At 39.9% G+C, this 25845-nt stretch overlaps 1 protein-coding gene across 2 annotated transcripts in view; it reads right to left on the reverse strand.

The window, feature by feature from the left end:
* Positions 1-4142: 4142 nt before the first annotated feature.
* The window catches only part of fbxl4 (F-box and leucine-rich repeat protein 4), a 142766-nt gene continuing 121063 nt past the window's right edge, over positions 4143-25845 (reverse strand). For both annotated transcript variants that reach the window (XM_067984773.1, XM_067984772.1), the window contains 2 exons: positions 22334-22646; positions 4143-7824 (listed from right to left, as the gene is read on the reverse strand). In XM_067984773.1, the coding sequence (XP_067840874.1) occupies positions 7661-7824; positions 22334-22646 (477 nt within the window). In that variant the 3' untranslated portion in view covers positions 4143-7660. The remainder of the gene's footprint in view (positions 7825-22333; positions 22647-25845) is intronic.

Below are 25845 nucleotides of genomic sequence, written 5' to 3' on the forward strand. Positions count from 1 at the left end.
CAGTTTGTTTTCTAACCACGCGGTTCATAAAATTAAATGTCTGGAATTCAGCTGGTCTGCATATACATTAGGAGCCCTCTGGCAAGTTTACTTAAGCATTGGGAGTTGTAGTCTCATTGGGAGTCAGCTGACTAGTTTGGTTGCCACTTGCATTGGAAGCACCAGGAGACCTCCCATGTGAGCAATCAGCTGGCTGCTTTGTATGTGTGTTGGAAGCATCAGGAGGCCTTCTAATGGTAGGACACAGTAGCCAGTTTGTGCATGCACTGCCACCATGGCCATTCAGTAGCCTATGGTAATTGTTATCTCATTTGGGGTTGTACATCGGAGTTCAACAGATGGACTCCAATCATGAGAATCAGTTGTCCAGAAAGGGGTTATGAAGAATTTGCGAGGTGAGTGGGAAGTATGTACAATGAGTCCAGGATTTCAAAGGTCCAATACCTTGTATCATATTGTTTGAGGAGGGAAGAGAAGTGAAAGGACTTCTTGGAATAAAGTTTGTGGGCAAGTTTACTTTTTTGTGAATCTTAAATGTTTGTTACTTGCTAAATTTTATTTTTATAATGAAGTAAGTTCAGAACTATCATAGTGGCTACATCTTAGAGAATTCATTTTGCTGTATTTAGATGGTATAAAATGTTGCTGTACTGTATGTTGAACCAGTTAGAAAGGACAGCACAGAAAATTGACATGGCTCAATATAGACAACTCTTAACTGTCATAACAGAGAAGACAGACTCAACATCCACATTTTAAAAAAAGATTTAGTATTAGTCCTTTATTCCAGTGACTTGGAGCTGAAATTCTTGTCTTCATTCATTGTAGTAGAAAACTAGAAATGAGTAGAAACTGCTATTCTACAACTTTTTATTGACCTCTACTTTTTGCTAAAATTAGCAAAGCCAGAAATGTTGGTTCATGGTGCATTTGATTACATCCTCAAACATTCTTGGGCTGAAGGTATATTGCACTATTAGCTGAAGGCCAGTAGCTTTAGAGTGCAAAATGCAGCCAGCACATCTATGTTATATTTTGGGTTGCAAATTTCATTTTGCCCAACACAAAAGTACATGTATGCATGTGTACACTCACACAAAGCTCTGGTAAAGTTTAGAGTCAATTTTCCTGAACTTTGTCTCTGGAGAACACCCATTCCCTGGGTGCAAAGGTCAGGAAAAAGGGGCCAGAAAATCCATTACATTAGGTCTCTGCCACCTTTACAAAGTTGCAGGTTTTCCCAGAGGAGTGCAGGTGGGGAGCACAACATGGCCTGCACCTACAATAGAAAGAGGTGTTTCTGGCTTCTTTCTCCTGGACTTATGATCGTGGGGTACCTTATGAAGCTGGTGTTGGGACTTGCATCAGGAACCCCTTTAGATTGGAGGGTTCGAGAGGGGCAGGCAATAAGCTAAGGAGTAGCCTGAAGGTAAGTTTAACATTTAAAAAGAAACTTTTGTAGTGGATCTTCAGACCTTCTGGCTGTTGCTCTTTAGCAGTAGCCAGAAGACTCCAAGGATGGCAGTTGCCTGCTCTGGTTTCTGGCTGTAGGCCCAGCCAGGGAGAAGACCTGTGAAGGGAATGCCCAGGGTTTGGCTTGGGACAGGAAATTTAGATAGATGTGGACCTGTACAGGCACAGCATACTTTAGGTGCACTGCTCCTTCCAAATGCTGGGGCAGATAAATTGGACCTTAACGTTTTCAGAATGTGAGCAGGAATGTCCACACTCTCACAACATTAAAAATACATTGTAGTGAGGCTAGAAAGTGCTCAAAGATCCAACGGACTGCCTGACTAATTTTAAAATCTGGCTTTACACTTTACTGTAGTTATACTGCAGGCAGTACTTGACTCCAGAGTTATGATGCCACCTTCATGCTATTGCACTGACACAATAGTGCCAGTATAATTGTACCATTGTATGCGTTTAGTTTTAAACCTATTTTAAAGCTTCTGATCATGGTTGCTGCCAAATTTTGAATGTATCTTATTGGTGCATTTATTCAGAAGTGAACAATCTTAAGATCTATTTTTCCAACATATACCTGCCTCTCTCGTTATAAAATCTATTTAATGAAATACACTGTTATCACATTAAATATCAGGCAGCATGAAGCTTTACAATCAAGGCCACAATTAATAATCACAACTGCAAAGCGGTGAGTGGAGAATTGTGAAACTGCACTTTTGGAATAGTAAATAGTACCCATATAATTTAGACAGTGGGATTGAAAGATTTTATTAACACAAGAAATATTTATAAAAATAATGGCTTTCTTAAGCTTCAAACACAAACATTCTTTAACCAATAAATATAGGGATGGTACTGCATTGTAACAAGCCTTCAGAAATACAACTCATCATAAAGTGGCTATATTTGTTAACATGCTGCACAAGTCACTGTGCCAAAAAATCGATTAACTGTTCCTACAAAATGCATTCATTCATCGATATAGTGCAATCTAATGTAAACTATAGATTCAACAGAAAGCTGTATTTTAAGTTTTAAAATGGTTAGAAAATACACCTGGTGTGGTTACTTATGTAATCTTTAACAGGAAGCGTTTTTTCCTTCTTCATTTTTCTTCACCTCTATATCGTTTCTTCAGCCAGGAGGGTAAGAAAACAAACTGCCAACCCCTTCTATGATTTCCAACAACCATGGCTCGTCCAACCAAAAGCAGACGGACAGCAGGATGAGATGGGCAGAAGGCATATTTTCTGCTGAACTGCACCCTGTGGTCCTGCTAACGTGTCTCACTGATTTTCCTGCAGTGAGTCACTCACCTCAAGAAGATTTAGATCACAATGGTATGAAGGAAATGTTTTAATTGCATAATTTTGCTACCAGGTTGCTCAGATGTATCAGAACTTTAAAGGAACTGCCTAAGTACAAAAAGAGTTTTGGAATTCTGACAACAAATAAAAGCCTAAAAAGTCTAAATCTGCAGAACAATTTGGGTCTTTTGTTAATATTTTCTTAATTTCTCCCATTTTTCTTTTGGTGTCGACTTACCTGCAATATTAACATAACCTTCTTGGACATGAAAGCACGACAATTCAGTGGATAATCTGCATAGGTGCCAAGCTGCAATGTCAATGCCAATACTTGGTTAACCCATCTGCTCGTACAGTCCAGAAGATACATCTGACCATGGATGGGTTGTCTTATGAGGGAAGATTGAATAGGTTAGGTCTATACTCATTGGAGTTTAGAAGAATGAGAGGAGATCTTATTAAAACATACAAGATTCTGAGGGGACTCGATAGGGTAGATGCTGAGAGGATGTTACCTCTCATGGGAGAATCTAAAACTAGGGGACATAGTCTCAGAATAAAGGGTCGCCCATTTAAGACGGAAATGAGGAGGAATTTCTTTTCACAGAGGGCTGTGAATCTTTGGAATTCTTTACCCCAAGAAGCTGTGGAGGCTGAGTCATTGAATACATTCAAGGCTAAGTTAGACAAATTTTTGATCAGCAAGGGAGTCAAAGGATATGGGGAAAGGGCAGGAAAGTGGAGCTGAGGTAAAAATCACATCAGCCATGATTTCATTAAATGGCGGAGCAGGCTCGAGGGGCCGAATGGCCTACTCCTGCTCCTATCTCTTATGGCCTGACCATGCTCTCTCACATCACCCGTCTCCCTGACAGATTTCCTTCCCATCACCTAATTAGGAAAAGCAAATTTGTGAATTTCCAATCAAAAGATCTGAACTCTTCAAGTCAAGAGTTCATTGGTCAGTGTTGTTGTGGATAAGCAGACACTACACAATACCAACATGGGCACATAGGAACAACACCACCTGCACGGTCCCCTCCAAGTCACACACCATCCCGACTTGGAAATATATCGTCGTTCCTTCATCGTTGCTGGGTCAAAATCCTGGAACTCCCTTCCTAACAGCACTGTGGGAGAACCTTCACCACACGGACTGCAGCAGTTCAAGAAGGCAGCTCACTGCCACCTTCTCAAGGGCAATTAGGGATGGGCAATAAATGCCGGCCTCGCCAGCGACGCCCACATCCCATGAACGAATAAAAAAAAACACCAGAAATGTAATTGCCAAAACTATCCTCTCCTTTTCAAATGAGTCACTTCACTGGTTCATTTCAAAGGCTGAATACACAACAAAAAATGTAAGGTCAAAGATACAACTTTGGACTGGTTTATTGTGTGTCCTTTGAGAGGAAGGGGAACATCATAAATTACAACATTTGAGATAAATCTTGAAGATTTTATAGTTTTGAACATTATAGATTTCTTACAGGACCCAATTATGTGCCAGAATTAAAAATGTTTTCTCTTACACACATTTACCTTGGGGATTCCCTTTAAAAAAGAATTCACTCCAAAAGCCTTCTTCAATGCAATGGAGATTTCACAAGGTTGAACAAATGAATAACATTTTCATATCATTGCTCTTTCTTCTAATAAAAAAAAACAAACCTACAGATTGTTCATTTCAATGCCATAGATTACTAAAGCATTTGCAGCATTAAAATCAGCATCCTGTTATATTGTAGATTGTTTGTTCTTCCAGGCTACACACTTTAAGACTTGCACACATTTTCCAAAAGGGGGAAGAACACAATAAGTTGATAAAGTAAGTAAAATTAATGCTAATCATTTGTACAGATCCAGCATTATAAACAAGGACTTTTTTCTTAATGCAAATACCAGTCTAGGAAACTCATAGTTGTCAGCGATATAGTGTACAGTACCTTGGGTTGGAGCACAGATTGCAGTCTAATACTTTGCAATCTACATAGATTCCCAAAATACTGTACATTGCAATAACATTTAAACAACACACTATTTTACAAAGTATTTCAAAATATGGAAACACATTTTATGCCAAATTGACCCAGAAGATTGTTGTTTGAACATCCTTACTGGTTACTCCCATTGAAAGCAAGGTTAGTACAAGTGGTTGCACAAAAAAAAGTTACATTTTCGGGGACAAAACATAGTTTTCCTGCCCTTCTTCATTCTCATTATTTTTAATGACAAATAAGTTATAAATCATTTTTGTGGCAATATCCTATAAGCACTGTGTACAAATATTCAGCGATAATAGGAAAAGGTTCTTTTTTACAGATACATATCTCTTAACTTTATCTACACATTTAAACCTGCTTTGAGAGAGTTTAAGGTTACTGCCAATTAAAAGATGTAATGTAAATGTCAATATTTACTCTCAATCACCACATTTAAAGTCATTATAACATGACTTTAGTGGGTCATCTAAATACCAATACATATGGTTTTGAATTTCCCAGAAATCAATTTCAGTTAATTTCTTCAAAAACCTGCAGTTACACTACCACAATCTTTTAATTCCCTTTTGTGAGCAGTATCGGACATTAAATACATGGAGCACAATCTCAGCATTCACATTAACACCTGCTGTCAGACAAGGAAAAAAACACCTAAACTAAAACAACATGGATTGTAAATAAAACAGATATCAGGAAGTGATCTGAAATTAGATTACTGCCTTGTGTTCATTTAGAGGTATTCTTGATTCTGCATTTAAGTTATTGACTGCAATTTGAGGACTCCATGGAAAATTGGACAATTTTCACCTGAGCATTATATAGGAGATCAGAGGTTGGCCAAAACATATATTAAAGATTATTTCACATTTTCTCATTTGTTGTGCAAATAAGCCCATATTCAGTGAATACCTGGTTATTATTTTTAAAGCAAATATACATATATGTAAATCTGATAAGCAAATCCCTGATTTAAACTATTTTTTTGAAGTCCAAATTTGTTCCTGATTTAGCAAGTGCAAATATAACTATAATTTTATATAGCAGTCAGGTTCTAAGCAACTTTTGCAACCACTGCAAAAAACATTTTCACTAATAATGAAAATGGGGAGAGAGAATCACAAAAACTATCTTCTTTCTAAATATTAGCTAAATACTTCCTAAAAGAACATTTCAGCTAATTTTAAGAACACATTTCATCATGTCTTTAACTCAAATTCCTTGTAGTCTAATTCTGCACCAGATTTTATACCTGCATTAAAGTAAAGAAAATTAAACTTATATTTATTATGAAACATGAAGAAAAAAGTATCATGCATAAAATTAATAAAAATATTTGGTTTCATAATACACATATCAATATTTAAAATGATCAACAGATGGACTACAAGGATCAACTGGTCAATGTAGTTGGTTTAATAATGTGATTGTTTTTGCTTTAAGCTACGAACACACCTCACACATATAATGCCAGTAACAGTATGTAAAAAATCCATGTAGATGACATACCCAATTAAGATTACCAAGACAGGGTCCTTATTCATTCAGTGCATCCCCAAAATACCCAATTAGAATTAAAATGGTTAAATATGTCAAACTTGAGAAGAGGTACAGATCTCAATCTATGTTCTCAATAATGAGATAAAATTTCAAACTCTTTTACTGACGAACTTCATGCAACCTTTCAAAATGGCTGAAGTAATTGTATATCATACCAAAAAAAAATCAATTTATATGGCGAGGCTTGACAAATTGCTGGGTAGACAAGTCTATACAGATCTTAATTGAATAATGAACAGGCTCCAACACACTGTGTCATGATAGGAAAATACAGGTACAAGTAGTACTAACCTGTTATTCCTGGCCAATGTAAGCTAAAACTCAAAACTATCAAAAGTCAAATGTAATCAAAGTTACAGGTAAACATGCCTCAATGTGGGTTTATGTCCTTTAAATGTAGGAGAGTAATGGTATGGTTTAAAATTTTTTACAGAAATGACAATTTATAAAATACGGGTGATTTACAAACCATATTTTATAGTAATTTTTCTTTAATAACCAACATTCCCCCAGCATGGTAAAGTCGTTTGTATAGGGATAATAACGTGAAATATTGTATCAGTACTGTGAGTAATATTGGTGTAACTAAATTTCAAATTTCCAAGATTTCCCTCAAAAGTTGTGTAAAAGTTTGGTCATTTACAACAAAAAATCCTTCAGCACTATAGTGTACACTGAAAGTTTTAGCTTGTACCAACAATTCCACTTTTGAGATGTACGATTAGTTACTCAGTGTGCACGTAAATATCAAAATGCAAAATAGATTCTCAACACAAGCTTTCAAACCCTTCTGTCTAAATATCCTTTATATCAACTCTGCTTTACACCCATTCCACTAAAGTGAGCGGCTCTATAGCTGAGGTATAAAACCTTGTGGCATTTAAAAAAATATATTTTTGGGGAAGAAAAAGATTCCTTACCTACTTTGAAATTTTACTCATACTCTGTTAATAAAGCAACTTGTAATAGGAATGTAGCTAAAGGCAGATCTGTTGTTCATCTTACATTACCTTTAGGTACTTACTGAGTTATTAGAAGGACACCTGTTTGGTTCCTTGCAAAGCTCTGCTTTAACTCATTCATTCCATATTGTCATCATTAATTTAGTTGCTAGAGCTCAGATCCACTCTGCATAATTGCAACAATTCCACCTTTTGGCACCTTCCCAGGACGAGGGACTGCAGTGGGAATGGTGCCAAATGGTAAGGAATTAAGCTTTGAGTTAAGATTCATTTTGCTAAACCCCAGAAACCAAAACAGGACAAAAGAGTCAAATGTGGCTGATTAATCATTTTGGGCAATGAGAAGTAGCAAGGTTGGTCACTGGGTGTAACTCTTCTTAATTGACACGTTCGGGAAGTTGGCACTGAGTTCTTGCACCACTCGACTATCAATCTGGGAGCAGAAGGAAACGTCTAGCAGACAGAGCTCCTTACAGAACTGTAGCAGCTTTCGTAAGGCCCCAGGGCTCACCATGCGTGTTCCTATAGGAAAATTCAGGAAGGAAAATAGGTCATAGGTTAAAAAATCTCAAGGAGTTATTTGATATGCAAAAAATAAGGCCACTATAATGTCTGGAGCTACATATTTGTTTCCTTCAATTGTAACCCCGTATTAGAGTCCAATTTATTGGCAAGCAAATTAGTTACCAAGTGTCCTGGTAACAACAGTGATGGAGCAATTAACTCCCAACGAGAGATTCCATGTTTAATCCCAGCAACAAATGCCATTCAGGGATAACACTCAACTGTTTCACTGATTACTAGCCCGCCTCCCAGATGGAGTACCTTGTGACAATGCTGCAATGAACATCAGTAAATACTGACAATCCCATCCAACTTAAGAGCATCACCTGCTGGCTGATCCTGCTTTCCAAACCTAAGATAAAGCAGCAGGATGCACATACAAGACTGTTAAGACCCTTTTGGATTCATTTTATATGTTAAAGATTCTCAACAATTAAAATGTGTCCTTTAAATCAGATTTTACAACTAGAAATGGGAGAAACTATCACAGCGTAGTCTATACATCAGTGTCTAACAGAGCAATCCAAAAATGTTCAATCCAAACACTTCATTCAATTTTATCTCACCTTCTTCCATTAGACTCTAGTGGGAGCCACCTGACCGTATGAGACAGTTTCCTGAAAATATTTAACATACTACTAGTTGATCTCCTATGACATTGCACGCAGGGAGCTAGCGGCAAGTGTACTCTTCAGGTAAAGTTGAGTTAGAGATAGGGGTATAGTTGGACCAGGGCGTGCAGGAATACTTCAGTCTCCCTTTTTAATTCATGCATTCAGTTCTTATTTTTCTATTTCCATTATAAATTCCTATGAGCATATTTATAATGGAAACTGCCTACGTAAAGTGGTTACACTACAATGACACTGTCCCACCAGTGATAGTACTGCAGCACCTTTACTGAGGGAGGTATAATTACACCTCGACATAGGCAGTTTCCATTTTAAATGTGGGCATAGGAATTCATAACAGTGAAAGTTGATAGGAAGCACATGCAGACATAAGAGTTTTAATAGAATATAGATATCAGTGAAAGTAGAGGGACGGAGAAAGAAGAAGAGACATCGTGCTATAATTGGCCTCAGTGTTCCTTGGAAGGGAGAGTAAAAAGAAAAAGAAAATTAGCCAGAGTTCCTGCTCCCGATATCTGCTGGAAAATGTGGTCATTGGGAGAGAATAGAATCAGGCTTGGTTATAATGCTCCTTACAATAAGAATAGTCAATCAATATTCTCTACCGAGGTTCACACATGAAGAGCAGACACTCGGGTGAGGTACTAGAGGGCTGCTCATGCACATCAGCAACAGAGGACAGAAAGGAGAGGAAGAAATAATAAATCTGTGGAAAATGTACATACTGTGCTTCCAACCAAAAGAATCAAAGCATGTGCATCAGCCAAAATCTTTTCTTAAAAAAAAGTTACTCACGATACAAGCTTCAAAATATTGGCTAAGCTTGTTTGGTGACATCCGAACAAAGCCTGCTGATAAGCTGGGGCTTATAGATGCCTAAGGTTCCTGCATGTCTTTATTTGAAGTTTCAGAAAAGGAAGGTGCTCATCAAATTTAACATCCAGCAGTATGTTTTATTTTCAGTTTTCTGATTGAATAGATGTTTATTGGTCTGTACATTTTCCAGACATCTATCAATTTGTTCTCCTCCCTCTTGCTGGTGTTTGGCTCCACAGGTGTCAGCAGCCCTCTGGGACCTTGCCCAAGTGGCCTATTTTCATGAGTACATCTCAGTCAAGCCTGATCATGTTCTAAATAGATGCATATTTTCCAGCAGGGGGTGCTAGATAGTGATATCCAGGCTTGGGCTCATAAGTGGCAAGTAACATTCGCGCCAGATAAGTGCCAGGCAATGACCATCTCCAACAAGAGAAAGTCTAACCACCTCCCCATGACATTCAATGGCATTACCATCGCTGAATCCCCCACCATCAACATCCTAGGGGTCACCATTGACCAGAAACTTAACTGGACCAGCCATATAAATACTGTGGCTACGAGAGCAGGTCAGAGGCTGGGTATTCTGGGGCGAGTGACTCACCTCCTGACGCCCCAAAGCCTTTCCACCATCTACAAGGCACAAGTCAGGAGTGTGATGGAATACTCTCCACTTGCCTGGATGAGTGCAGCTCCAACAACACTCAAGAAGCTCGACACCATCCAAGATAAAGCAGCCCGCTTGATTGGCACCCCATCCACCACCCTAAACATTCACTCCCTTCACCACCGGCGCACTGTGGCTGCAGTGTGTACCATCCACAGGATGCACTGCAGCAACTCGCCAAGGCTTCTTCGACAGCACCTCCCAAACCCGAGACCTCTACCATCTAGAAGGACAAGAGCAGCAGGCACATGGGAACAATACCACCTGCACGTTCCTCTCCAAGTCACACACCATCCCGACTTGGAAATATATCGCCGTTCCTTCATTGTCGCTGGGTCAAAATCCTGGAACTCCCTTCCTAACAGCACTGTGGGAGAACCGTCACCACACGGACTGCAGCGGTTCAAGAAGGCGGCTCACCACCACCTTCTCGAGGGCAATTAGGGATGGGCAATAAATGCTGGCCTCGCCAGCGACGCCCACATCCCGTGAACGAATAAAAAAAAAATAAGGAACCCTAATGATTTTCCCTCCCTCTAGCCCAGAGGCATTGAGGACAACTGTATTGTCCCAACTACTGCCCTGGCTAACATCAGCGGATTTAGCACAGAACTAGAATGGTCCTGGAATTTGCCGCCTTGCATAGCTCAGTATGACACAGGCAATTGCTTTCCTCACCAGGCCATTGAGGGAACCCAACCATACATTTACAAATGCCATTTCACCAGAGCAGATAAGCTCAGTTCACATCACTGATGACTAGGTTTTACTGTTGGTTGATTATGGACATGTCAAAAACCCAGGCCCAGTGGCGCTTTAGGAGAACGATTGCTGCTTGGCATCCAGGAATTAAAACTAAGCCAATCTTCATTTTCTCTGGCAGACAAGCAAACTGGTGAGAGTCATTGCTAACATCAGCAGAGTGCATCTATTCTGATGAAATATCAGTCTGCTTAGTGTTGTGGAGGGGACTTTCACTTAAAGACAGATTTAAGAGAGTATGTTCTTTAGGTGGAAAATACCTGGAGGAGGTAATATTTTCTATTTCAAAGTTAAAACTATTTTGTTGCATTATATTCAGACTTAATAAATTATTTTATCAGATATTGGCTTGATTTTAGAAAAGCACATCCTGGGAACTAACCATCTAGCTATCCATAAAAACCACTGCAATTTCTTTCCAATACCAAATTTAACAAATAATCTCATCTCTTCAGCTTCCAAAATTCTTTATTAAAGTGGGATACTGGGAAACCGTTGGGGTATCTGCTCATGACTATCGACTCGAATAACTCAGAAATGCTTTAAATCAGAAATTCACAAGATGTAGGTTAAATGCTGTTTCCCTGTAAAATAAATAATTGTAAACTGTAAAGATGGAAGAAACACTATGTGAATGACGTGGCTATGAAACATGTTGGACAGACTGAATAAGTAAGGATGTGTAAAGTGAGCCGAAGACAAATGGGATTTGGTTGTTTTACTTTCTTTCCATTTTGTTAATAAATTACATTGTACACCCTGCTTGACAATTTTGATAATGCTTGACTGCCCTGGAATATTCTTTGTGTGAAACATAAAGGAGTAGTGTTTATTAAGAGAAGTAAGGGAAGGGCCCAGGCACATGATGCAGATCACCATTAAGGTTAAAAAAAGTAGAAGAGAAGATGAAGTAAATCAAGAAGTAGTATACAGGTGATGCAAAGCTTTGGCTTAAAAAGTCTGAAAATTGAGGGAGAAAGGAAAGATGAAGTGATGTATGGAGTTTTCAGATCCTGAGAAAGAATGAGTTAGACTATGAGACAATGCAATGGGTTTTGTTCTCACAAAGTGAGCACGCAGGTAGGTGGGCAAGTGTTTAGGACAGCATACTTGCAACTTAAGAGGAACACAGACCGAGAGTGCAAATGGACACTGACCATGGTATTGTTGATAAAACTGATATAAGAAAGGTCATGACTGAAGCAGGGGAGGAAACAAGGAAGGGAGGGAGGGAGGGAGGTTGACGGTTCCTGAGGCAGGAGAGGAAACAAGGAAGGGAGGGAGGGAGGTTGGCAGTTCCTGCTTTAAGAATTGTCCTTTATTACATTCTATATTTGGTGGTAAATATATTAAAGTCACAAGAGAAAAGGGAAGAAAAATCCCTTTGAAATTGATTGAAGATGGACTTTCAAAACAATTTTTTTTGAGGGGGGGTGGGGGAGAGGCACAAATGAGGAAGTTTCTATCACACAATGCTTCTTAAACCTGATGACTTGTTGACTGATGCCTTCTAAAATTTACAAGTTTAAGGTTTCAATACCACAACCTCAAAAAGCACAGAATACATTTACACAACTGCAAAAATGGTCTTAACAGGATGAACATAATGACCCAAGTGAATGCAGTGGAATAACAAGTATGGAATGGACAATCCACATCATCACATCACAAATAACCTTTCAGCTGTCCTGCAATGAAATATGCACTTGTCTTTAGATAGACTATCGATATCTGTTGAGCAGCATCTTGCATTTAGATTACTGACAAGATACTGCACAAGATGAAGATGTTGGTAAGCACATACAAAATGCAATGTTTCTCAAATGATTTCCTTCGTAATTTTTTTTAAAAGGATATAATAATTTTAATTCAACAGTTCAATGTAATCATTGTAAAGTCTGAAATCTTAATAAATTCTCTTGCATCTTTCTTTAAATATTTTACAAACTACCAATCATAAAACATAATCACAGTTAAAGATTGTTTCTTTGTATTCATAATTTTGCATGCTAAAAATATTCTTGTTTACTTTTCTATTTCTTAATGCTACTGGCAATGCAAGTGAAAAATCTTGGAATCTGAAAAATAAAAAATATTCCATTTGCAGCAATATTGAGATGTTGGTATGTTTATTTCCCTTCATCAGTCACATCTGACTAATTTCTAAAATCTTCTCCAGGAATACCTCTTCTGCCACAGGGATTTTGAGGGAACCTCTCTCTTTCTGGTAACAGTTTATTCTGTTAGTAGCTAAATATTAAAAATAACATACTTTGCTGTTCATGAAAAATATTTGCAAAATCCCTCCCTGTTAAATATGACAAACATTATTCAATTATATCACTAATTAATAATCAATTTGAAAGATAGGTATATGAATAATTCAAATTATTTCCAATCTATTAAGCTCAAAGTGTACATTTTTCTTAAGGCAGAATCATAATTTGTGTCTTTATTTTACCAATCAAAATACTTGCTGCCACCAACCAATGTCCTATTACCATCAACATAAACAACTTCAAACTGCCATTAGCATGTATACAGATACATCAAACAACCTCACACTGCCACCAACCTCACACAGCTATTAACACATGCACGCAGACAGGCACATACACCAATCTCATATTGCTATTAATGTGCACAGGCACACACAAACTAAACAAACCCTGCTACTAACAAATATACAGAAATAATTTACTGGACCTTTCAAGCATAACTGAACTTAACTGAAATGAAATAAAATACATTGTCATAACTGCAAATTATATTGGCCCAGAATTTGCTGTAGCCGGTCAACGAATGGCGCCCGCCTTTAGTTGGACTTGCTCTTGCCCGTTTAGTCTCCATGATATTTTGAGCCACAAGTTGCTGGGTATGTGAGATGGAAAAGCCCTCTACAGGGCATCTAGGATCTGAGTGAACAGGGCAAGCAACTGTGTGTTACCCTAATCGATCAGATTGAAGGATTGAGAAATAAACAGCGCAAGGACTGAGAAGGAAGTGTAAATTAGAGTGGGTGACTTCAATGTCAAATCAGGTACAGAAAGAGAAATAAAGAGAGGGAAAGAAAAATTGGATTAAGAAAGAGAGAGAGAGGGGGAGGGAGAGAGAAAAGAGACAGAAATAAAAACTAAAAAAAAGTGTAATTTTAAATTTGGTTCAATTAAAACCTGAAGGAATGAGACTCCACACTTGTAATAGTTGATTTTCAGTGCCAGAGAGGTTGACTGGTAGTAATTAACACTTATCACATTGTTAAGAGGGTACTTAGACTGAAATGAACAAGCCCTAACTTTCTATGACGAGTTTAGTTTGTATCATGCATTTGAATGGTGGGACCAGCCAGCGGCATGCCGTTTTCGCAAAGCTAATGGCGGAGTGGCGCATCTCGGACAACTTTTGGATATTGGCACACCTGCCCTCGCCTGAAGTTGCTGTACGATTTGTGAATAAATAACGGTGAACACAATTTGCCTCACCGTTATTTTGACAGCAAATTTTGGCCCATTGAACTTTGTAACCATCTATTCATTTCCTTTATTGACAGTTTTGCTGACTACACTGAAGAAGTACAATTTCAAAATTTGCAGACAACATCAAATTGGGGGGTGTAGTTAATACAAAGGAAGAATGTGACAAAATACAAGAAGACATTAATAAACTTGCTGAATGGGCGTGTAATTGGCAAATGAATTTCAATATTGATTAGTGTGAGGTGGTGCATTCTGGTAGGCCACATACTGCTTGGATAATAAGGGCAGAATTTTAACTTTGAAAAACGGGTGGGTTGGGGATGGGGGTGGGGTGTCTCTCTCTCTCTGTCTGTTTCTCTCTCTTTGTGTGTCTTGCTCTCTCTCTCTGTCTCTGTCTCGCTCTCTCTCTCTGTCTCGCTCTCTCTCTCTGTCTCTGTCTCGCTCTCTGTCTCTGTCTCGCTCTCTGTCTCGCTCTCTGTCTCTGTCTCGCTCTCTGTCTCTGTCTCGCTCTCTGTCTCGCTCTCTGTCTCGCTCTCTGTCTCGCTCTCTGTCTCGCTCTCTGTCTCGCTCTCTGTCTCGCTCTCTGTCTCGCTCTCTGTCTCGCTCTCTGTCTCGCTCTCTGTCTCGCTCTCTGTCTCGCTCTCTGTCTCGCTCTCTGTCTCGCTCTCTCTCTCTCGCTCTCTCTCTCTCGCTCTCTCTCTCTCGCTCTCTCTCTCGCTCTCTCTCTCGCTCTCTCTCTCTCTCTCTCTCGCTCTCTCGCTCTCTCTCGCTCTCTCTCTCGCTCTCTCTCTCGCTCTCTCTCTCGCTCTCTCTCTCGCTCTCTCTCTCGCTCTCTCTCTCGCTCTCTCTCTCGCTCTCTCTCTCTCGCTCTCTCTCTCGCTCTCTCTCTCTCTCTCTCTCGCTCTCTCTCTCTCTCGCTCTCTCTCTCGCTCTCTCTCGCTCTCTCTCTCGCTCTCTCTCGCTCTCTCTCTCGCTCTCTCTCGCTCTCTCTCGCTCTCTCGCTCTCTCGCTCTCTCTCTCTCTCTCGCTCTCTCTCTCTCTCTCGCTCTCTCTCTCTCTCTCGCTCTCTCTCTCTGTCTCGCTCTCTCTCTCTGTCTCGCTCTCTCTCTCTGTCTCGCTCTCTCTCTCTGTCTCGCTCTCTCTCTCTGTCTCGCTCTCTCTCTCTGTCTCGCTCTCTCTCTCTGTCTCGCTCTCTCTCTCTGTCTCGCTCTCTCTCTCTGTCTCGCTCTCTCTCTCTGTCTCGCTCTCTCTCTCTGTCTCGCTCTCTCTCTGTGATTTCAATCCCTGGGGGCCAGGGTTCCCGGACCTGCTCCTTCATGCCACGCGAAACGAGGCAGAAAGGACAAAAACTGCAGGTAAGTGCCTTTCTGGCACAGCTTGTGGGCCCAGAGGAGCAGGAAAGCTTCCCAACAAGCCAACCTGCAGCGATCCCCAATGATCGCGGACCCCCCCACCCCGATCTCCGATCCCCCACCCAGCCCCAATGATCCTGGCCCCCTCCCGATCGCCAATCCCCCCGCCCAATGATCTCCAATGCCACCCCACCAACGATCGCAGACCCCCGCCCCCGATCTCCCCACCCTTCTCCAATCCCCCCCCAAATGATCGCGGACCCCTCCCCAATCTCAGATTCCCCCCAATGATCGTGGACTCCCCCACCCAATCTGCGATCCCCCCCCACAATAATCGCGGACCCTGGCAATAACCCCTGGTCCCCCCAACGATCGCGGACCACTGCGTTGACCCTTGATCCCAATCCCCCACCTCAGTGACTGACCTCCGATCCCTCCACCAATGACTGACTCCACCCCCCCCATGACCCCCATGCCCATCCGTGCCTTCATGCCTATTGGTGCCCCTGTGCCCACCCATGCCCATCGGTGCCCAGCCATACCCCCCCATACATACAAAGACTTACCTGAAGACTTATCTTTTTATGTCCTCCTCCTTGCTGTTCTCCCATCCGACTGAGGCTAGCCTGTTAATCAGGCTGGCCAGTCGGATGGCAAACCGACAAAAAAAACGACGTCCTTACGTCAAAATCATAAGGACGACCGGGAAACCCGTACTTCTGGGTTTCCTAACCGCGGTTCGATCCCCCCGCCTGCCCCCTTCCTGGCTCCAGGTCAAAATCCTGGCCAAAGAGTCTAAATGGGGTTGAGGAGCAAAGAGATTTCGGGGTACAGCTGCACAAATCACTAAAAGTAGCGATGCAGGTTAATAAGGCCATAAAAAGGGCAAATCAAGCACTGGGGTTCATTTCTAAATGGATAGAATTGAAAAGCGGAGAAGTTAAACTTGTATAGCACTTTGGTTAGACCACACTTGGAGTATTGTACACAGTTCTGGTCTCCATATTATAAAAAAAGATATAGAGGCACTGGAGAAGGTGCAAGAAAGATTCACAAGGATGATACCAGAACTGAGAGCATAGACGTATTAGGAAAGATTGAACAGGCTAGGGCTCTTTTCTCTAGAAAAGAGAAGGCTGAGGGGTGACCTGATAGAGGTCTTTAAGATAATGAAAGGGTTTGATAGGGTAGACGTAGAGAAAATGTTTTCACTTGTGGGGGACTCCAAAAGTAGAGGTCATAAATATAAGATGGTCACAAATAAATCCAATAGGGTATTCAGGAGAATCTTCTTTACCCAAATCATAGAAAGTTATGGCACAGAAGGAGGCCATTCGGCCCATCGTGTCCGTGCTGGCCGAGAAAGAGCTATCCAGCGTAATCCCACTTTCCAGCACTTGGTCTGTAGCCCTGTAGGTTACGGCACTTCAAGTGCACATCCAGGTACTTTTTAAAATATGTTGAGGGTTTCTGCCTCTACCACCCCTTCAGGCAGTGAGTTCCAGACACCCACCACCCTCAGGGTGAAAAAATTCTTCTCAGTTCCCCTCTAATCCTTCTACCAATTACTTTAAATCTAAGCACGGTGGTTATTGAACTCTCTGCTAATAGAAATAGGTCCTTCCTATCCACTCTATCTAGGCCCCTCATAATTTTATACACCTTGATTAAATCACCCCTCAGCCTCCTTTGTTCCAATGAAAACAACCCCAGCCTATCTAATCTTTCCTCATAGCTTAAATTCTCCAGTCCTGGCAACATCCTCGCAAATCTCCTCTGTACCCTCTCTAGTGCAGTCACATCTTTCCTGTAATGTGGTGACCAGAACTGTACACAATGCTCAAGCTGTGGCCTAACTAGTGTTTTGTACAGTTCTAGCATAACCTCAGGGCATTAGAGGACAACAAATAGTGGTAAGAATGTGGAACGTGCTACCACAAGGAGTAGTTGAGGTAAACAATATAGATGCATTTAAGGGGAAGCTGGATAAGGACATGAGGGAGAAAGGAATAGAAGGATATGCTGATAGGGTTAGATGAAGAGGGGTGTGGAGCATAAAAGCTGGCATAGACCAGTTGGGCCGACTGGATTGTTTCTGTGCTGTAGATTCGATGTAACCTGATGTAAATATAAGTACATTATATTAAGAACAACAAATGATTCAAAATTTATTAAAGGTGTTTGATGACAATGAATGGCTTGTAACAAGGTGATTAAATCTCAAAATCATGTGGGCATTGTGAAAAATCTGAACTGCGTTCATTAAGTAGTAAACAACAAAATAGTGTTGTTTTAACGTACCAGGTCACTAAATGGTAGGATTTGGGTATGCATCTCAAAATAACCACCAAGCCATATTTTTTGAAATTAGCTGTCCTATCAATGGGGAGAAACCAATTGGAAGGCTAAGTGCTTATACAAAGTAGTAAAAAAAATTAGAGGGCAAGATTAACTGTGGTGTACTTTCCTGCAGCCAGCTAAAGAGTGGGATTCTCAAAGGCCTGGAAGGAAAATTCCTGCTCGCTGTCTCATTTGGTAAATGGTCCAGGGAAAACAGAAGAGATGCGGAAAGAAACAAATTAACGTATAAAGTCACAGAACTGAAAAAAAGGCTAGTGATACTTGTAAAGTTGAGGTCCCGACTAAACTGAACTGTGACTCAGAACTGTCATACAGTCAAACTATTCACTAGTTGGTTGGCTTCTCTGCTAAATATAACTTTCTGGTGTCTGGCTGGAAGGGATATATGCTGCATATATGGTACTGGTAAGGTAGGTCAAGAAATGTAAAGTTAAGTTTGTGCTATCTTAAAAACAGACTTCTTTGTAGGCCACCTTTGTAAGGTTCATATACTCTTGAACTTTTTTGGTATGTATGGGGATAATCTTACAAAGCTGAGCTTCTGATGAGAAGCTTTGCCCGTTGGAGTGTATGTTACAAACGACAAGCATTTATTGAATGGGCAGAAAATTGTGGGTGGCGTGTGCTCCTGGTGGGTGAGGCTCCCCTCCTCAAGGAACATGGGCTCGGAAAATTACTCCTGTATGGGATACAGGACTCTGGTAGGAGTTGTCTACAGACCTTCTGATAGTAGTGATGCAGGGAACAGGATGTATAAATACAGAGATCATGGAAGCATGTAGCAAAATCAATGTGGTTATAATGGCAGATTTTAATTTTCACACAGACTGGGAGATTCAGAACAGTGCATATAGTCATAGAATCATAGAATGGTTGTAGCACAGAAGGAGGCCATTTGGCCCATCAAGCCCATGCTGGCTGTTTGTAAGAGCAATCAAGTTAGTCCCATTCCCTTGCTCTTTCCCCATAGCACTGTAAATTTTCCCTTCAAGTATTTATCCAATCCCTTTTTGAAAGCCACAAATGAATCTGCTTCCACCATCCTTTCAGGCAGTGCATTCCAGATCATAACTACTTGCTGCTTAAAAAAGTTTTTCCTCATGTCGCCTTTGGTTCTTTTGCCAATCACCTTAAATCTGTGTCCTTCCGCCAATGGGAACAGTTTCTCTTTATTTACTTTATCTAAACCCTTCATGATTTTGAACACTTCTATCAAATCTCCTCTTAAACTTCTCTACTCTAAGAAGAACAATCCCAGCTTCTCCACTCTATTCACGTAACTGAAGTCCCTCATCCATGGAACCATTCTAGTAAATCTTTTCTGCACCCTCTCTAAGGCCTTCACATCCTTCCTAAAATGCAGTGCCCAGAATTGGACACAATATTCCAGCTGTGGCCGAACCAGTGTTTTATAAAGGTTCATCATAACTTCCTTGCTTTTGTACTCTATGCCTCTGTTCATAAAGCCCAGGATCCTGTATGCTTTTTTAACCATTTTCTCAACCTGTCATGCCACCTACAAAGATTTGTGCACCTATACCCCCAGATCTCTCTGTTCCTGTATCCCTTTTAGAATCGTACCATTTAGTTTATATTGCCTCTCCACATTCTTCCTGCCAAAATGTATCACTTTGTACTTCTCTGCCACCTGTCCACCCATTCCACCAGCCTGTCTATATCCTCTTGAAGTCTATCACTATCCTCCTTACTGTTCACTACACTTCCAAGTTTTGTGTTATCTGCAAATTTTGAAATTGTGCCCTGTACAACCAAGTCCAAGTCATTAATATATATCAAAAAAAGCAGTGATCCTAGTACCGACCCCTGTGGAACACCACTGTACACCTCCCTCCAATCCGAAAAACAACCGTTTACCACTACTCTCTGTTTCCTGTCACTTAGCCAATTTTGTATCCACCCTGCCACAGCAACCTCTGCAAGACATCCAGATCATCGACACAGATACCACCATCACACGCGAGGACACCACCCACCAGGTACATGGTTCATACTCCTGCGACTCGGCCAACATTGTCTACCTCATACGTTGCAGGAAAGGATGCCCCGGAGCATGGTACATTGGTGAGACCATGCAGACACTGCGACAACGGATGAATGGATACCGCGCAACAATTGCCAGACAGGAGGGTTCCCTCCCAGTCGGGGAACACTTGAGCAGTCATGGACATTCAGCCACCGATCTTCGGGTAAGCGTTCTCCAAGGCGGCCTTCGAGACACACGACAATGCAAAATCGTCGAGCAGAAATTGATTGCCAAATTTCGCACCCATGAGGACAGCCTCAACCGGGATTTTGGGTTCATGTCACACCAGCGAAAAAAAGTTATCTGTTTTTAATACAACTGGTTATTCTCTCTCTTTCTCTACCTTTCGAATGTTTCTCTCTCTCTCTCTCTGTCTTTGGGTTCTGACCGTTTGTATATTCAGTAGTCTTGTATGTAATGTCTCTCTGTCTGAACACTATTCAACTCCTTTGATTGCCTTGATAACGGGCAGTTGGAAAGATTATCTGTAATCACCAGGCATTGTTCTCTGACTATATATGCGGTACCTTTCATGGAATCCCACACTCACCTGACGAAGGAGGAAGCCTCCGAAAGCTTGTGATTTTAAATAAATCTGTTGGACTATAACCTGGTGTTGTAAGACTCCTTCAATTTTGCTGACAAGCCTATTATGTGGCACTTTAGCAAATGCCTTTTGAAAGTCCATATACACAATATCAACCACATTGTCCTCAACAACCTCTCTGTTACCTCATCAAAAAACTCAATCAAGTTGGTTAAACATGATTTGCCTTTAACAAATCTGTGCTGGCTTTCCTTTATTAATCCACACTTGTCCAAGTGACTATTAATTTTGTCCCGGATTATTGTTTCTAAAAGCTTCCCCACCACTGAGGTTAAACTAACTGGACTACAGTTGCCGGGTTTATCCTTACACCCTTTTCTGAACAAGTAACGGCAATGCATTTCTAGAATGTATTCAGGATAGTTTTCTAGAACAATATGTTTTAGAACCGACCAGGGGTCAGGCTATACTGGATTTAGTGATGAGTAACAAACCAGAATTAGTTACCCATCTTACTAATCTAACATTTACTAATCAGAAATGCAATTAGCGATATCTGGATTCCCAATTAGCCGCATGTAGCTAGTGTCTAATGTATTGAACAACACTAGCCTAAATTATGTGCTCAAGTTCACTGCTACACACCTCTAAATTGTCCTGGCTCTAGATTTTGTTGATCTAGAGGCAATTCATTATTTGTTAATGTGGACTGCATATGCTGTAGTACCAAACCAGAGTCGATTTTTTTTGTGTTGTTTGATTTCTTATATAGGAGTATTAAACTAAAAAAAAACTATTAGAAAAATCATCCTCGAGAGGAATGAGGTACATTTTGTTAAATTGCTGGTTTAAATTACTAAAATAGAATCAACAAATACCATGCCTTGCTAGTGGATTGACTTCAGTGAAGTTCAATCAAGCCTTGTACTACAGACCAACAAAGCTCAAGAACTTTGCAGACAAAGCAGCTCAATATTTAACAGGTTTGGTTTTTCTGAATTTTTTTTGACAGAGGCAGCTTTCTTGCACGCAGCATAAGTGGACGTGGCTCGTTTCTCTCACTGGCGGAAGTTCCCTGAATTTTTCTGTGTATACGTCACACAGCACTAAGTTAACAAGAAACAGAGTGTTTCATATCTGGCTGGTAAGACTGCCATTAGTATCTACTGAGCCCTACTGGCACACAGCTGCTGCTTAGGGTGCTTGGAGGCAGGGGATTATCAGTTTTGCTGATAATATTCATTTAATTAATAAGAGTATTTCCCTCAGTATATTAGGGATGGGGGAGGGGAGGATTATAACCAAGCTCTGCAATGATTTAAAATAACACTGTAGTCTCTAAGCACTATTCAAAATGTCACAAACTGCAAAGAATACAGACCGGCTTAATTTTATTGTACAGAGATTAGGTCTAAGATCAGACATAATGAATTCCTGGTTTTCCAATGCAGAATATACCAAAATAGTTGGATTGAAAACAAACTAAAAAAAAATGTTCTTTGAAAAGTGGAAGTCTCAGCTTCTTCTGGAAACCTTACCACAGCATAAATGTTTACAACGTATCCAATTTCCATGGTGGGGTGCACTAGTTGGTAATGGTAATTTGGCTGGTTGGTACTGAGCTTAATAAATGAAAGAAGAACATTTTCTGGAAAACTCAACTAGTGTGACCAAGAAACTGGAATTTATAAATTGCTAGAGTAAATACATCTTGTGAACACTTTTGAAATCAAACCAATTTTTAATTTACGAAATGCTGCAAATTCCATAGCATGTTCACAAGTCTCAGTCTGCTAACCTATTTTCTTACCTAATATATCCACATGGAATAGATGAGGGCAATTTGTAGCCAGCTCCTCGATATCTGTGTCACAAACAGACCTATTGGCTGTCAGGAAGATCTTGCGCAAGTTGGGAAGTTTGCGAGCGAGCCTCATAAAGCATCCTGTGCTGCTCTGTAACGTTGGGCACCATCCAAGGTCCAGTTCTTCCAGGAGCCGACAGCCTGCTACAATAGCAGCTATGCCATTTTCTGTGATATTTTTACATCTCCAGAGATCTAGGGATCGCAGTTTTTTACACTTGGCACCAATTACACTAGCCACAAGGTCATAGTCATCAACCTAGACAGTAGAAGGTCAACAATTAATAGTGATCTACATCTCATGCGAGTAACTGTCATTCGTGCTCTTTAGGAATGGTGTGCTGAAAAATAAATGCATTTCCATTAAAATCAAGACTGGGGATTTATGTAAAGGGTATGTTGGGCAAATAGTATAATACTCTCCACTCTAAGTAAAAACCTGTCCAATCAAATGTGTTTTTAACATACTGAGAATATTCCCCCTCAGTAAGAATTTACACTAACAAGATTTGTACTATATATGGGCTCCAGCTTATTCTACCAATCTGTTGTTCAGATCACAATAACAGAAACAATAGTCAGGAAGGTAAAGAAAAGGTCAACTGGACATTTAAAAGACCACGAGACAATTATTCTTTCCAGGGAAGATGACATGTGTGCTTCCAAGCAGACTTTCAAATGGAAATAACCAAATTGCAACTCTCCAGGAAAGATGTCAAGTTACTTCATTTAGATTCGATTTCACACAGGGTGTACTTCGATTACAGTTTCACCATTCAGCACGGAACATGAAAGTCAACTTTCAGATAATGCAAAAGAAGCAACCAGAGAGACTCTAACAGCGGTTAATCCCTTCAAGTGTTTAAGCAAAAGTTTTCGAAAATGACTGACAACTCTCAACTCCCCCCACCCCCTCCCAAAGCACATCACACTCCGGAGAAAATACAAGAACAAATACCTATTATTTACAATTATTAAAATACTTCCATTTAGCTAAGCTCAGTGAGACCCATTATTTCAGGTCTGCTGCATACTTAGCCAGTTAAGTGTTTTCTTGGGGTCAGGCAGCTCTGCATCAGTTCCCAGGCGGACCCAAAGTTGCCACCCCCATTAGAATGAATGGAACTGCTCCAGATACAAATGCCAGTGACATCAATTGAGCAGTTCTGCAGGGAAGGAGACCCGAAATGTCAGCACACGCCTGGAAACAAAGCAGTATTTTAACAGCAGCAATAGACATTTTTCTTCTATTTCCCGTTTCCCTAACGCACGGACCATTTTAAGCAGAAAATTACTCTCCCTCCACTTCCCTTCCCCTTTAAAAGACTGAATTTTGCATCATTCTCTTTGTCACTATGGTACAAAAGAATACAATTTTAGTAAATTTGTTCGTGGATATTTCAGATTTTATCCAAGTAACAGGTCTACGAAATACAGACTGATGCAGTTATTAAAAAACTGCAGTGCCACATAAATTAAGTGCAAATGCTTTTCTAATACTCAAGCTTTTCTTCCCACAACCAAATTAAATGCATAATTGAAAAGCTTTGTTGTATTATAGTGATCAAAAGGATCCTGTACCCATCTCAAATAATTGTACATGACTTGACATGTAGTCACATCACAAAAACCTTAGAATGTTTGAATATTTTTAAAAGCGGATATCTATATTAGTTTCATAGGTTGCTACAGTTTTCACAATTATGGAGCTAATAGTTAGCTACTCAACAGACTTGAAATTATGCCATGGAATACTAAGGTATTTGTCTGAAATTCTTCTCTCTGCTTATTTAACAGACACATTTACCCATTTATTTTAAGCAGTTTAATAACTCCACTGAATAGCAAAAAGAGGAACTTCAGCCAAATGACGATCCCTCTACAGAACAATTTCAAGGTCAATGTCCTTTATTTTTATTAAAAGTGATTCAATTGATTTATTCATTGGTGATGCGGGGTCGTTCAATTCCTATTTACAGGGCTGTGGTAAAAAGTAATTTTTGTAAAAAAAATCCGCTTTAAATCATTAATCATGAACAAATAAAGTCCAAATCTGAACAATTTTAGTTAAGTTAAAGTATTTTGTTGGAAGTCAAGTATTTTGTTCAAAATTCTATTAAGATAAATTGATTGTAAAATGCAAATCAGATATTTTAGCCCAGGGAATTGCTGCTATTTTCAAAATCCCTGAAAATAATATTTTACCCTAGCGCAAAGCAAAATAATTAAGTGTGAACTCATCAGCCAAATAGTGTACAGTTCAGACTTCATCCTGGGAGGATTATAATCTCAAGGTCAACAATATTCATAGAATACTGCTGCAAGTACAAAATGTTTTGTGCTATTTTCTCCTCATGAGAAAAACCATGATAGTTCACCCACAGCCATGTTTGCCTGAGTTATGGGTCTTGCATAATCCTAAAAGATCAGAGTGAACATACCAATGGTAAACTTAAACTGTAATATGGAGTCGAACCTTATTATAGCACACCCGTTAATACAAACCTTCGCTTGTTCTAGCTGGGCTCCTTCGTAGTCATTTGAACAGCACAAACTATGAAGAGAGGAGCATCTGTCGATGGAATTGCTTTGCTGACTTTGTGACTTTATAATACCAAGCTTTGACTATAATTGTAAATACACTTGTTCTGACTGTAGGCCATTTTTTTACAGCCTTTTCCCATTAACAGCTAAAGCTTGTGAGCCTTCATATTGTGTTTAAAAGCTTACTTTTAAATAATCATCACCATTGAATAACCGATGAGATTCAGTATTATATATCTCAAATGACACATCAACGGGATATCAGATTGATATAGTAACTTGATTTATTAAGGCATAAATACACAAGTTTTGTTTGGAGAAGGAGCTACAAGATTGTACTTGGTAATGTTATAATTTTAAATATCAAAACATAAACAATTTACGTTCTAGTGATGAAGGCTTTCTTCTGTACCGTTTTCTTCTAGCATTTAAACACACATTTTACATTCAAATGATCAATAATGCACAAAGAAATGCATTACCATCAAATCTATTTGTATGCAAAGTGAGAAAAATCTAATTCTTAATAGCTGTGAATCTTTAGCAAGCTCCTATTTGTTTTTATAGTTACTCCTCTTATATGAAAGTTTATAAAATCTCCCCCCATCTACTGCAGATAATAGGATTTCTTTGTATCTGGAAGTTTTAGAACTATTTGGTTCTGTGAAAATGTGACTTTTCTCAACACAGATCAGAAGCCTAAATATGGGAACAAGTAACTGAAGTCAAAAAGGTTTGTTAACTGACTCACTGCCAACCCTCTCATTCATAATTGGAATGAAATTATCAGTTAGGAATTATTTAAGGTAATGACACTATCTCTATGTTAAGGTTTCTTTAATGCATGCCTTATATGTAATTATATTTCATAATAAGCATTTGTCTGATTATCTATTTTTGATATACTTTCTTTT

The sequence above is a fragment of the Heptranchias perlo genome, chromosome 5 (genome assembly GCF_035084215.1).
Source record: "Heptranchias perlo isolate sHepPer1 chromosome 5, sHepPer1.hap1, whole genome shotgun sequence".
NCBI lineage: Eukaryota > Metazoa > Chordata > Chondrichthyes > Hexanchiformes > Hexanchidae > Heptranchias > Heptranchias perlo.